This window comes from Accipiter gentilis, chromosome 9 (assembly GCF_929443795.1).
Source record: "Accipiter gentilis chromosome 9, bAccGen1.1, whole genome shotgun sequence".
Classification (NCBI taxonomy): domain Eukaryota; kingdom Metazoa; phylum Chordata; class Aves; order Accipitriformes; family Accipitridae; genus Astur; species Astur gentilis.
The window spans coordinates 4,196,016-4,210,207 of NC_064888.1; the positions used below are offsets into that span (position 1 = coordinate 4,196,016).

At 50.4% G+C, this 14,192-nt stretch overlaps 1 protein-coding gene across 3 annotated transcripts in view; it reads right to left on the reverse strand.

The window, feature by feature from the left end:
* CDH23 (cadherin related 23) overlaps nucleotides 1-14,192 on the reverse strand; it is a 212,794-nt gene that overhangs the window by 83,609 nt on the left and 114,993 nt on the right. For all 3 annotated transcript variants that reach the window (XR_007507256.1, XM_049810212.1, XM_049810211.1), the window contains exons 10-11: nucleotides 10,737-10,849; nucleotides 8,518-8,706 (exon numbers count right to left, since the gene is read on the reverse strand). Coding sequence is in view for 2 of the 3 variants with exons in the window: in XM_049810212.1 (XP_049666169.1) it covers nucleotides 8,518-8,706; nucleotides 10,737-10,849 (302 nt within the window). In the remaining variant the exon portion in view is untranslated. The remainder of the gene's footprint in view (nucleotides 1-8,517; nucleotides 8,707-10,736; nucleotides 10,850-14,192) is intronic.

Below are 14,192 nucleotides of genomic sequence, written 5' to 3' on the forward strand. Positions count from 1 at the left end.
AGGTGCAAACCTGCTAATGCCAGCAGCTTGGGCACAGCCCTTTGCCTTCAGACATGTAAAAATGCAATTACCAGAGACACAGGGGAGTGTTTCTCTGCTTGGGTTTGGTTAACTGAGGCATAGGGTTCGGCACCAACCTTAAGCACTCTTTGTTGCATTTTATTACGCTTACTGAGTTACAACGCATGTGATTTCTATAAATCTTCTTTTCACGTGCACTCATTTTATACAAATTCCATGTGCACATGAAAGGAATGCATCCCTGGGATGAACCTGCACAGCACACAGCTGGAGGGAAAATCCTTTTACTGTTTCAAGATCCACATACCGCACAGGGTATCACACACCGGGATTTCATTGCCTCGTGCTGGGGAGCACAGCGTGAGTGCCTCTCCTGTGCAGAGGGCTCTTTCCAGTAAGACGCCTCAAACTGGGAACTGGAAAACTCATCCTCTCCCAAGACCCGGTCAGCAAAGCAGCAAGACCACCGACATACCGACAGCAGCATTTTAGGACCCTCGCTCCGGGCCCGGCACCCCTTCCCAAAGCACGACCCAGCAGAGCACGTGAAAAACAAGTTCAGAAGCTGCCAGAGCCGAATTTCCAATTTTCCCCGAATGACCTCCCTCCTATCAGAAAAGGGGACCAATTAAATGCACGAAGGGGCACTAATAGCAAAAGCTGGCTAAGCGTGACCGCTGAGAGCCAGCGACATGAGCAGAATCCCCGCTTGCCCTCCTCCTCGCACCCCCCAGCAGCCCGTGGAGCGGGGGGCAAGCTGAGCATCTCTGGTAGAGCCATGTAGCAGGACCAAGCCCCGTGGGCACCCACGGAGCCACACGAGCCGGCCCCGAGGGCACCCACCGCCTCGGGAGCCCAGCAACGGGTGATGGAGAGCAAGCATCCCTACAGAGGGAACAAAAAGGGCCCATCTCGGGGCAGATTTGGCTGCTTCCAAAAACTCTTTTGCTGGCAAACTGGGAAGTGGCAATCCCGGCATGAGTGAAGGATGCTCCCTAACACCAGTACGCAGCCTGGGAGGGAGGGAGGGAGCAGAGGGTATGGAGAATGGCGGGGGGAAGCATCACTCCCCAAGTCGTTATTTCTCACCCTGTCCTTAAGATGCCAATTTATAATAGGTGATCATTTTCCACCAGTGACACAAAGCCATTTCATTGAGGAATTTCTGCTCAGCTCTGTTGCCAAGACCTCGGTGTCTCTCCCAGGGCCCTCCCTGCAGTACGCGAAAGCACCTTTCGTGGCGGCGAGATGTGAAGGATTTTCTTGGAAGCCAAAGAGGAGAGAGTTTGTTGGAGGCATGAGATAAAAGTTGAAACATCAAAAGAAACCCAAGTATTTGTGGGAAGAGAACCGGGTGGATTAATTCCCCTCCAGCTGGTGAAGGAGATCGGCCTCCAGATACCCACCATCCCTAATTAGCAGCCCCTCGAGTGCCTCAGTCTCCCCACGTGAGGTCTGGAGAAGGGGAATACATCTGCTTCTTGGGAGGGCTGCTGCGAGTTGCCATTCATATATTTATTCGGCTATTTATTTTTTTGTTTCTGCCCCCATGCTGCTTTCCTTGCTCCTGGTTCCCAGAGCCTGCGAACCCCCTGCGGATGGCTGAAAGCAAATCTGAATATTCAAATTGTTATCAGCTGCCCAGCAGAAGGGGCTGGCTCAGCCCAGCTCACAGCTAGTAGCCCCCTCTCCGGAGGAAGCCACGGGGAGCTGCTTAACATTTTCCTCACCCCTTCCTACCTTCTCTTGCCACCCACAGCAAACAACAGATCTGAAACGTGTTCGTGAAGAAGAAAAACAAGCGCTGTCTCCCCAGGCTCGCTAAAGTCCCGGTGCGCAGTGGTGGGCTCACGGCTGAGCATCATCTCTTCGCAGTGCTGAGGATGAGCACGGGATGTATGGGTGTGCTATCGGTGCACGACCTGTTTTACCTGCTCGTTTTCCTGCTCCAACCCCTTAGCCACCAGCTCCTGTACTGCTTGAGTTTTTTCCCCATCGCTGAAAACAAATTGGCTCCTCTGCCTTCCTTTAGAAGCATAAACGAACGAGCAGCCTGCCAAAGCTTAGCAACCCTACAATAATAAACCCGTCTGCATGCACGCTCCATCCGAAACAAATTGAGCCATAAAGAAACGGGCTTCGGAGGAAAGTTCGCTATTGCACAAAGCCGGGACACGGCCGCACGTTTCCCAGCTCATCACATCCCGTGCCAGCGTGCAGGGCCAGCGCTCGCTGCGGCTCGAGTCTGCTGCCCGCTGCCTCCTTCCCGGCAATCAAGCCTCTTCCCAGCCGTAGCCGACGCCGCAACTGATGGAAATTTCATGTCAATTCAGCTAAAAGACAATCGTAGCTGCAGTTGGGCGTAATTATTACTTTGTTCTTCGTGTGTGTATTTCTCGGAGCGTGTAATAGGAGCCGCGTCGTGTCCCTGCTGCCACAATGCCGGCATCAACCTCATGCAGATACCCGACTTCCAAAAAAGCGACCGCTGCCTGATCTACCCGAAATGCTTCATATTTGAACAATTTGTGATGGACCTGTTTGCCAGCCCCACGTGCCCAATATCTGTCTTAAATTCCAGGGGGCTGGAGCAGAGGGGTGACCGTCCCTGAGCACAGCTAGCACAGCACGGACTGGCAGGCAAAGGCAGAAGCTCAGGTGTGAGGCTGTGAGATGCTAGGAGGTGGGTACGTGTGTCCCTCCAGAAGTCCCAGGCACCACGTGGGACCTGCTCATGCACCTGCTATGAATCGTGGCCAAAAGTCTGCTCTCCCAACCCGCAAGACAAGCTCACAGGGCATGGCTCACCACAAATCAGGGAATCCCTTCTTGCATCAGGAGCCCAGAAGCAGCCGCATCAGCTGTTGCAGCTTTGACTGAGGATGCATCACAAGCTTTATCCCTGCTTTTTCACCCAGCGTCGCCCACTGGCTTCATCCATCACTCCTGCTCCCACCCAGCCCCTTCCCCATGGGAGCGCCCATGGAAACGCTTCAGAAATTATTCAACCTTCTACCAGCCAAAGCAAGTACTTAGCATCGCTTACCAATGGCTACACTAAAACTCAAAGTAAAAAAACCAAACCCAAACCCCTAGACAAGCAAACAACCCTTCCTCAACCATGCCACTCCCTGAAATCACCAAGGTGCCCAGGTAGATTGATGGCCTGCAATCATTTTCAGCACAAAGCGAGCTAGATTTAGGAAAAGCAGCCTGGGATCCTCAGTTTTCTTCATGCTGATTCAGTGCAGGGCTGCCTTCGGTTCCCTCTACCCTAGCTCAGCTGCAGCTTGCTTTTCCAAAATGGAGAGCCCGGCCTTTCCAAAGCACAAAATTCAGTGTAACTCCAGCTTCCCTCCCAGCCACTTTCTAGGCACGGGCTATTACCTACAAAAAGCTGAGGAGTGTTTAATATCCCTCATTCTGGCAAGTTTGCAAAGAAAGGAAAGAGTTGAGAGTTCAGGACTGGTGGAGGAGGACAGAAAAAAAAAAAGAGTTGTTTTTTTTTGAAAAGCAATTAGTACCTCTTTGTACGGCTTGGATACCTTATGCCTGGCTCTAGCTAGTCAGAGACAAATAATGCTTAATCCTTCCTTTGAAAACACAAGGCATAAGAGGTTTATTCTCTCCACCCACTTCAAGGCATTTAACTCAAGTGCTCTGAATAGCCTCTCCGGAGTTGCCTGCCTCTCTCCCGCTGCCCAGCCAGCCAGCTCAGGCTCCCAGCACCCGTTGCTTGCCCAGCACCCATTGCCGACCCAGCACCCAAGCACAACAACATCAATAACCCTTTTGAGGGCTCACTGGGCACGGGCGCTTGCCCCCTGCGTCCCTAAGAACCTTACTGTGGTCCCAGGTGATGCAGGATGCCTGGAGCAAAATGCTCCCCAGCATTTCTGATCCTCCTTCCCCACACTGGCATCCCTTTTCTCACATCTTTTTGTCTGTCCTAAGTGTCAGCCCTTGCCCGCTCCCCCCCTCCTGGAGGAGTTTTCTCCTTCCCTGCTCTCCCCAGGTTATCTGCTGAATTCCACACACGCTTGCACAGACGGGATCAATCCGAGGCTGCCTCGCCTTCAGCTTATCTCTGCTCCAAATGATTGATTTTCCCTCTTTAAGGGTAATTTGCTGGTGAATTCCATGTATTGCAAAAACCCCTGTGAAATCTAATTCAGCCCGACTGGCAGCTGGCACTTTTGGGAGAGAATACTCGAGCGCCGTCAATTCCCCTTACAGTTCCTTGCCGTGTAGATCATATTTATAGTGCACGTGTCTGTCATATGCATATATATGCTACGGATGATTCATATATTGCACCTGCACACGCATGGGCACATACGAAATCCCTATGCGAGCCTCTGATGTAGCTTTATGCAACAAATACCGTGTATTCCCATGGCCTGGATTTTCTTTTTTTAAAGTCCCCATTTATCTTCCTCAATATGCTTATTTTGGAGAATTGCTTCAAAATTATTTTAAAATGTCAGACCATCATACTTGTGCTTTATACAGCTTCTGCCCTTTTCTTCCTCTTCAGTCAACCGCGTCAAGGAAAATCAAGTGAAAGCCACGGTAGAAGAGCTGGTTTCTCTGGCGTGCCCTGGGAAAGTACGCTGCCGCTTCTCTTAATGTACCTTTGTGGATCTTGCAGTGATAGGAAGCTCAAATGGGGGATGCCCTGAAGGATGCCCTGCTCCTTTTCCTGCACGGCCAAACCCTTGCCTTCTCCCCAAAATACTGCATCAAGCCACCACGCTGTAAAATACCAGCATATCCAGAAAGGATATCCATGTCCCTCACCTCAGCCAGCCTTGGAGCCGATGAGCCTGCGCTAACCAGCCCTCCAAATTAACGCAAACTTGTTCCACAGCTCGGGGCTTTTGCTCTCAACCTGGAAACCAACCTTGCTGCAAAAGTAGATAATTCAAGGCTTTAATATTCCGTCTCATACACAGGATTTATTCGTCCCTGCTGATCTAGAGCAATGTGAATGAGAGGAGAATCCAAACCCAGCCTGGGAGTGTATATACATACTGGTCTTCTGCGGTGTCCAGTCGAGTGTAGGCTCAGTCTAAATATGGGGAAACTTTCACAGATTTTCATAAACAGCTCTCAAACGGCTTTGGAAAGGTATTCAATTGGTTTGCTGTCTATCTGGCAGAGAGAGAAACTCAGCTGCACAGTGGTTAATGCTTTTTTCTTGCTTCATAGAAGGCCGGATCCAAAACCCTGTGCAAACCCTGTGTATCGAGTTCTCCTGCATTCAAGTGTTTTCGATAGAGAATGCAAAAAGACGAGCCGTAGAGAATGCAAAAAGAAAAGCCAGCACACCCGGTTGAACACCTCTTGGCTGCACCCTGAATCCACATCTGGGGTCAGCTCAGCTCAATCCGGGTGCATCCTCCTGAGATGCTCCCCATGCCTCCTTGCACCCCCAGCCAGCTCCTCTTGGAGCAAGACCGTGACCAAGTTTGAGGGACGGCAGCTGGGAGTTTGCAAGGGATAGACTCAGAGGAACTGGTTTCTCCTCGGAGGCACCAAGCTTAGGTACCTTGTCGGAGATGTTAATGCCAGCCGAGCTCCAGAAAGGCACTTAAACACAGAGGTAAATTCAAGCGCATGCTTTCAAGCGTGGTCTTGTGTGCAATGTAAGTACATTTTTAAGTGCTTTGCTGAATCGTTTAATCTAACTCCTTCAAAAAGCAATCATTTAAGTTTGTGCAAAACACACCAGAAGAAAGAAAGACCAAAACCCCACCATTTAAAAAGGCCACGTGGGCCTGGTTACAAAACACCTTCTGGTTTAATGGCCTTGGCAGCCTACGCAGTGTGTTTTAAGGGCCAGACCCACGTGAAACCCCTTTCCCCAGCTCTACAAAGACACAACCGGGGTGCGATGGCAGGCAGGTTCCCCAAGGCCGCCCAACTCCACAGGACTCCTGCGTGGGGCAAGGTTCAGGCGTGGGCTGCTCCATCCAAGTAGGACCTCAACAAGCGTTGAGGGCTGAAGGAACAGCTTCAAAATTTGCTGGAGGGGCCAGAACAAGGCTGGATGGCTTGGATCCAGAAAGAAACCGACCTGCCAAGGGGCTTTCCCAGGACTTAACGACATAGGTTGGGAGGCAGGAGATGAAATTCAAGTAAAATGATCTTCCTGAAGACTCTAGCTTTGATTTCATATGTCTCTATCCATCTGCTCTCATTTATTTATTTAGCTGCTCTCCCTGGAGACATGTATAATTCTCTTCTTGTTTTCCTTTGCCCCTTACACAAATGAATCGTGTCATCTCCAGCATGAAGGCCGTGCTGGCAAAATAGCTTTTGTCAGCCACGTCCTCAGTCGCATCCCTGCCTGAAGACCTCGGTCCTCGTCATCCCATCCCTCCACCCCTGCACCCACAGAGAGCCGGGACAGCCTGGTGCCATCTCAACCTCAACTCCAGATGGTTTGTAGAAGCCTCGCAACTCTCATGAGGTACTTGAGCATCTAAACTATCACTGTCAGGCAACTATCTTCCCTTTCTGTAAGTTTTTTACTGAAAATTGGGGGTCTTGGGACGTGTATAAATACTCTGCCCGGGAAGCAGTGCTAGAACAAGCCTGGCTGCAGATGCAGTCCCACTTCTATCTCATATACATCTTTTTCACAACCTGGCTATCCTCTCACCATTTTTTTCCCCCAAAGTGCTACCCTGGTGGTTAATCCATTTGCAAGCATCCACAAGGGGAAATAAGAAAGATCCACCGCAGGATAATGTAGAAAAAAACCCCCAATTGCTTATAACTTTCCTCCCTCCAGATATTCCAAGACATCAGCTCTCTTGTGCTTCTTATCAGTGAAAATAATGCTACGGTCAAAGCAATCCAGGCTAATATGACAGTCTCCAAAGACACGTACAGTAAAACTCCTTCAGACTCCCTTAGTGCAAGAGGTCCTCTCAGCAGTTTTAAAAATCTCAGCCAATTCTTTTGGGGAAATCTCAGGAAGTTAAAGAAATACATCAAAAGAATGAGTCTATTTTTTGCTGGTGCGATCGGGAAGGCAAGGCTATTTTTTATTCTCCCATTTTAAAATTAGCAAGGCTGAAAAGTGAATTCTTGAATGGGAGTCACTCCAGTAAAATGAGCTTTTAACCAGAAATAATGACAGATCCTTCATCCTTCTGGCACAAACAGGAGTGTTACAATGCCCTTCAAGAACGGATCTGCTGACATCTCTCAGAAAGCACGACAGCGGCTCTATTCAGAAACTATCCTAAGCATCTGTCATATCCATATCTTCTTTATTAGCAATTGACATTTTCAAGAAAAAACAGTCTCTTTATCTGCTTAATAGCTCATCTGCACCTCTTCAGGCTGAACTCATAACTCTTGGATGGTGACATCATGTCACAAGTAGATTATTAGTTCTGTGTCATAATCACTTCACATGAAAAAAATGGGGTTTCTGGGTGGCTTTACGAGGCACGGTGAACTCCGCTCAGGGCTGGCGAAAAGCAAATCCATCATTTCATCCAGAAAAGGCATCTTAGAAGATGACCCACTGGGATTTTGGTGGGGAGGGGGAGATGTGCCTTTCGTATTCCTTGATGCTATCACAAGCATCAGGAAAACATCCTGATATTACCATTTATTCTGACAACCCCTCTCCCCTTGTCTTTCACTTGGCCTGAAGAGGAATAGGGATGGTAGCAGCCTGTAGCCAGAGCCTTTCCGAGGGATTTTGGAAAGTTCACCATGAGGTGTCAGCACTTGTTTGAAGCAGACACCACACAGCGTGGCGGGGTTGGAGGGTACCGGCACACAGAAGCAGCCAGACGTGAACTGCACAAGTCAAATAATCAGAGTAATTGAAGGCTGCAAGCCCAAGGCTGGAAAACATGCTGCAATCCCTACGTGGCATAGACCGGTGCGTAACAAATACAAGCTCCATTGACACGAGGGAGGAACAAGCCTCCAGCGCTCCCGGCTCGTCTGCGGTGATGAACTGGTATCCCAGTCCCCACCATGCTTCCTCCAGCCCCTCGCTAGCGGGTATCTCTTACCTCCTCCCTGGCAGCAGCGGGACCCATCCCCGCCGGGGCAGAAAGCCCAGAGGTCCTTTCTTTCCCCTCCCTGGCAGGTCCCCTGGGAGCCCAGCAGAAAACCTCCTCCCTTTCTAAAACAGACTGGCAAAGGACTGCCCAACAAGAGCCCTCAGAAGCGGGCGAGAATCAGCATCCCACGCAATCCTATTTTCTGGCTCTCAGTGGCCTTGCCGTCCTGACTGCATTAAAGCACATGCTGTGCCTGCGCTCTGGGGAGGGCACCTGCGTTCGGGGTACCGAGCAAGCAGAGCAACGGCAGCAGTAAGAGCTGAAAAAGTGGGTGTCAGGACATAACCATGCACGTCATCACAGGTTCATCAGTGACTTAGCCTTCCCTGCACCCCCAAAACCCCACCAGCGCTACCCTACAAAGGATGGACAGAAGCGCCCGTGGCAGGGGATACCTCACCTCGTCTTTGTCCTGCACCTGGATGAAGAGGGGAAGGGCAAAGCCCACCTGGGCCAGTTCTGGGATGGCCACGCTGTACTCCGAGCTGTTGAATTCGGGTGCGTTGTCATTGATGTCAATGACTAGGATGTTGAAGGTGGTGGTGACGGTGGCGTTAGAGGGTGTGCGGTCATCGTTCAGCTCTGTCCCCTGCAAGGAGACAAAACAACAGGGCAGCCTTTATTTTTCAAAGAATAAACGTAGAAGTATTTTTCAAAGAATATATGTAAAAGAAGGTGCGCGTGCCATGATTAGAGACTTGCAGCTTTTGCCTCCTTCCACTTTGCCAAGGAAGGATGCTCAGTCGGTTCTGCCATTGCCCCTTAACCTTGAGCACCCTTCCACACCGCTGACCCATTAACACAGACAGATATTGACCCAGCTCTTCCATCACCCATGCTTCAGACCCACAGCACCCTTGCAAACCTTCCCAGGGGATTAACATTTCCCTTGGGATGGCTGTGGCCAAGTTCTCATTTGCCCCTGTCATGCAACAGGTTGTCAGGACTCGGAGTCGCGTTAGGGGATGAGTAGGTGATTTCCCTGCCACAAGCATTTAAACCAAAAAATTGCCTTGTGAGATGTGGGGGACAGACCTCAAAATAAGGGAGACCACGAGGGAGCAAGGAGCACTCCTGTTTTCTCCTCTGCCACCTCCTGAGGTGGAACCAGGAGCAGGCAGCTAACCACCACAGTACTACCGAAGGGACAGAAAACTAGGGCAACAGAGGAAAACAAGATTTAGACCTTAAAATAGGTTTGGCAACATGTGTCTAAATACAGAGCTGAGTCATGACTCCGTATCACACCTCTGTCTCAAGAAGGACTTTAATTTTGCTTTCTCAAAATGAAAGAGCGCAGATTTTATTGCCAGAGAAGCAAGACTTGTGAAACAGCCTTTTCAAGCAGAGTCCCTCCTCTTGTCCTTTGGATAATCTTGCTTTGCTGTGGGCACAGAAAAGCAACATTAACACGACCCACACGGCTCATTGCTATTCACCGCTTCTGCACACAACAGCAGAACAGGCTGATCCGAACAAGGAGCAATCCAGCTGTATTTTCACTGCGTGCTCCAGGACAAGAGCAGCAGAGAACATTTTGGGTCCTGGGGATGCAGGACGCCGAGAGTTGGCATTTGTGGGAGGATGCAAAGTTTGTGGGGAGAGGAAATAAAAATCTATCAGATCAACAGAATATAGTTGGAACTCCATTATCATGCAGGCAGGAAAACAGGCAAGTTTTCAGATTCACAAACCTTTCCAAGATTAAACAGATATTTTTGTCCCTATTAAAACCAGGCAATCCTCCCTCTCTTAATTTCTACTGAATTGAAACTGTAAAATCCCAAACCAAGAGATACCAGGGACGGATGCGGATCTCTTTCCCATGCATAAAGCCCCACAGTACAACCTGTGCCTGAGACCAAGAGGGGTAATTTCTTCTCCCTTTACCCCCCCACCCCGACAAAGCATTGCCAAAACGAGAAGGCAATGTGCTGCCTGCTGCCCTCCCAATCGATGGCCCTTCCTACAACGCTGATTTTTCCCCACCCCAGTCCAGCAGAATCTATACTTCTAAATGTGTTTCCAACCAGCTGCCCAGCTTGGTATTGATTTTAATTACAGGGCTGCGAGCAGAGCCGGGGAGCCACTCTCAGGTGGGGCTGGTGGGGCTGGAAGACCACGCTCCAGTGCCTTTTCTTGACGAGGCAACATTCAGCATCACTCCCTCCCCCTGCCTGCCTGCGCCGGGCAGATGCAGACGATGCCCTGTTACACCGCTGCCCGCTGACATGACAAAATGTTCCTGTTTTTCCAGGGTTTTAAGAGGAGAAAGGCGGAAAACAGGTGCCTGAATGTAATGTCTTGTACTATTTGCAATCCCAGGGCATCTGCATGCTGCCAGCAGCTAGAACCACAGGCAGATCTAGTTGGAGACCGGGCAGGGCACCAAAAACGGTTACATCCCTATAGAGGCAACTACGTTTTGGGCCACCCTACGAGGGGGCTGTGTTAAACATCTCGCTTGGCTTGGCTGGGGAACAGCACATCACGGCTCTGGATGCCCACAGGAGCAACGTGTCCCAGGTTTGCATCTCCACCTCGACGGAGTTGTCCCCAAGCAGGACGCTTTCCCCGTCCTGCTCTGGCAGTGTGCCTGCTGGATGGAGGAGGTCTCACCTTCACCGTGAGGATGAATCCAGCGCTATAGAAGGGGTTTTCCCGGTCCAGCGGCCCATTCAGGGTTAAGGCTCCACTAATGTAGTCCAGCGCAAAGATGCTGTTGGTGTTACCTGAGAAAAATAACAGGCAGCGTGAGCACAAGCAGCTGGTACCGCCGATGCCAAATGGTGCTTGGGGTAACGCAGAGGAAAGCATGAGGACACGAGCCTCTTCCCTCTCCATGCTCGACTAGACCCGGTGTTTGAAAGAGAGGTTTTACAGAGCAGAACCCGCTGCCAGGCCAGGAGCTCCAAGCTGGGCACAGGCTGCAGTGGGCTCTGTGAACCCCGTGCATTATCTCAATGTGCTTTAAAATGCAATGGCTGAAATGATCCTCTCCTCCTCTCACCTGCCCCAGCTCAGGGCTCACGATGGTGCTTTCCTTCCAACAGCCGATAAAGTCGCAAATGCTGCAGGCAGCTGAAGAATTTCAAAGCGTTTTGGTTATTAAAATATGCAACGGCACTGCTGAAACCTGGGTCGAATCCAGGTGCTCCCCTCTGAACAACCACCTGCATTCGCAGGGCACTGTGTCCCTGAGGTAGACATGGCCTCTCTCTTAAAATATAAGAGTTAAGGGACATCAGTCCAGGTTAATCAGAGGAAGGTGCAGACGGACCAAGCTCACAAGTAATTCTTCACGTAACAAGCAGTAGCTTAACTGTGGGGACTCTTGCCAGAGGATGCCGAGGATGATAAAAGTCCACACGTATTCAAGGAGAGACCGGGGAGGTTAATGAAAGAAGAAAAATCTATCAAATAACAGAGAAGCCACATGCAGCTCAGGAATTTTCTTAGCTGGACATATTTGGTGCCAGGGAGAATATTAGGGTAAGTACTATAGGCTCTTGCCCTGCTTTTATGCTCTTGCCAGATATGTTGACCCCATGCAGCTGCTTTGTTTTCCTCTACTTGAGCCAAATTTGGCCTCTGTGCCGGTTCTTATGTGCAAGCAACCAGACAAGGTGCCATGGAAGGCTCTGCTGCCTCTGCCGAGCATCCTGTCCTCAGCTTGACTCCTCCTCTGGAATTAGACACCCAGAGAGGATTAGGACAATGCTCGAGTCTCACGGCCAGCAGATGCTAAAAAGGCAAATGTCCTGCACTGGGAATGCTCTTGCGACAATCCCAGGTCCTCTCTCTATCAGCCAGACAAAAGAAAGCAGTTGGTACGTGGAACCTGGGATACCTGATGCCAGCCCGACACAATACCAGAGGAGGCTGCTGAATTAGTGATGACCAAAGAGGTTATACACAGGCATATGGCCACCCACACCACTCCCCTCATCATCTCACAGTATGCAGAAACCTCTGATCCAGCCCCGAATAGGAGCGAGGAAACCCTGCAGGTACGCTATATTCGTCCCAGTCAAAAATACACACTCCCCCCCCCCCCTTCTTCTCAATATATCTCAGCGCGAACGGAACACACACAACATTTGTCATTTCCCTGGAAGGGAGCTGCAAGACAGATCTGCTGCCGCAGAAGCTTGTGTCCCATCACTCAGCATCCACCCCGCTCCCTTCCCATCCCCAGTTTAACCACAGCTGCACCTTTTGTGGGATGGCCAAAGCCTCCCGGTCCGTCTCTCCCCTCCCTCCCAGCCCCAGGAGCCACCCTGGCCTTCACGAGCCGCTGGCTGCCAGCATCTCCTCTCTCTCCCAGAGCCCTAAGTGCCGTAACACCTTTCTCCCCCATTACCGAGCCTTTATATCCTCCTCTTGGACCGAATGCCTCCCATTTCTGTCCTTGGTCCTCTCTTCTCTCCATCCGAAATGGCCCATTGACTGCTAGCCAGCTTAATGAACTGATGCGCGGCTACTTAAAGTATTAGCAGCAGCCTTGCTTTTATTTAATCCAACTTTCGCTGCAATCCATGAAGATCTCTAGTCTCCTCCGTTGGACGATTCCCCTCTTTTCGTCTTGACTTCCCACCTTTGCTCTGTAATTTACGGCTGACTTTTTAAGAGACTTCTTCTGATACCAGCTTTGAAGGACACTTCACCAGATGTATTGAATTGTGCTGCAAGGCATTTAAATGCTCCAGGATGCCATGTTGCCATGGTAAAGTTTATGCATCAGGGCAATCTTGGTACACTCCCCCTAATATAAAGTGTAATAAAACACCTTTTTAATCACAAAATACTGTTCTGCTGACAGGAATCTGTAAATGTGGAAACCAATGGATTTTAGTGGAAATAGGTCAATGGGGCAGGAATTTGACACAATGGACTAAGCCCAGCACCGAGCTCCATGTCCTAAAAATGGTTATGTGTTTCACATTTGACCACAGTCATTTTTTGAAGGATGGGCGAATAAATTAGGGACTCAAATACCCTCCCAGGCTGCACATCAGAGGCTTTTCTCTAGGCTCAGCCTCCCCAACACCTCTTAGATGGCAGATATGCATCTGATGCCCTCCGGGGCGCCTTTCTGCTAGCAGAGAATTGCCGGCTTTGCAAATTAGCCTCAGAAAGGAAAGAGTTGTCTCCAAACTAGTCCCTCAGAGGCCTTTCATAATTTCCTCTACAATGCCTCTCCAGCCACCGCTTCATTATTCCTCTGACCAGTGATCCCCACTGAAGTACTCGCGCTGCCGAACAATGCACATTCCCCCGAGACGCTTTCATTGCAAAAATCTCTCTAATCATCTTCGCATGTCTTCACTTTCCTCAGAGCAAGGGAAAAAAAAAAAAAAAGGGGGCAAACCAGCCAATTTTGTCTTTCCCTCCCCCCAGTCTCTCACTCTCCCCACCTCTGTATAATTTCTCCTTCCCGCCTGGTTCTCCCATTATTTCTTGGTCATCTTCCTGACCCAGGAAAAAGCCGAGCCTGAATTAAGCACGGCTTAATCTGCAGCTGCCGGTGCAGACAGGCACACCGACTGATGGCTTTCAACCCGTTTGTCTGCTCCACTGCTCTTCCAGCGCTTGCTCCGTCCTGCTCCCAGTTGCACCGGTTGCAAGCTCCCAGCTGGCCACCCGCAGCCGCTTGTGCCCGTGGTGTCCTCGGAGGCAGGTGGATGCCGTGAGCTGAGCCAGCTTCTGTTCGCGCTGCCCCAAAATTCTGGCCAACGGCTTGAGTGGCCAGTGGCCAACGCTGCCTGCCGGCCACATCGACAGAGCAAACAGTGGTTTGCTCATGGCTGGTTTTGAAGTGATACCGCAATGCACAGACACGTGATGGAGAACACGGAAGGGATGGAGAACCTTTGCAGGGATTTCAAACCCAGTTGAGATCCCCAGATAATCCTGTTTCTCGGAGGACGTGGAACGGCGCAGACTTTTCTGTCGCCAAGTTTGCGCTCTGCAAACTGTTTTAATGACACAGACAGGAACTATTGTGGCCACGCTTGACAGCGAAGCCAAGTGACCTTCAAGAAGGTGCCCCTGCTGCCCCCCCTCCTTTGTGTC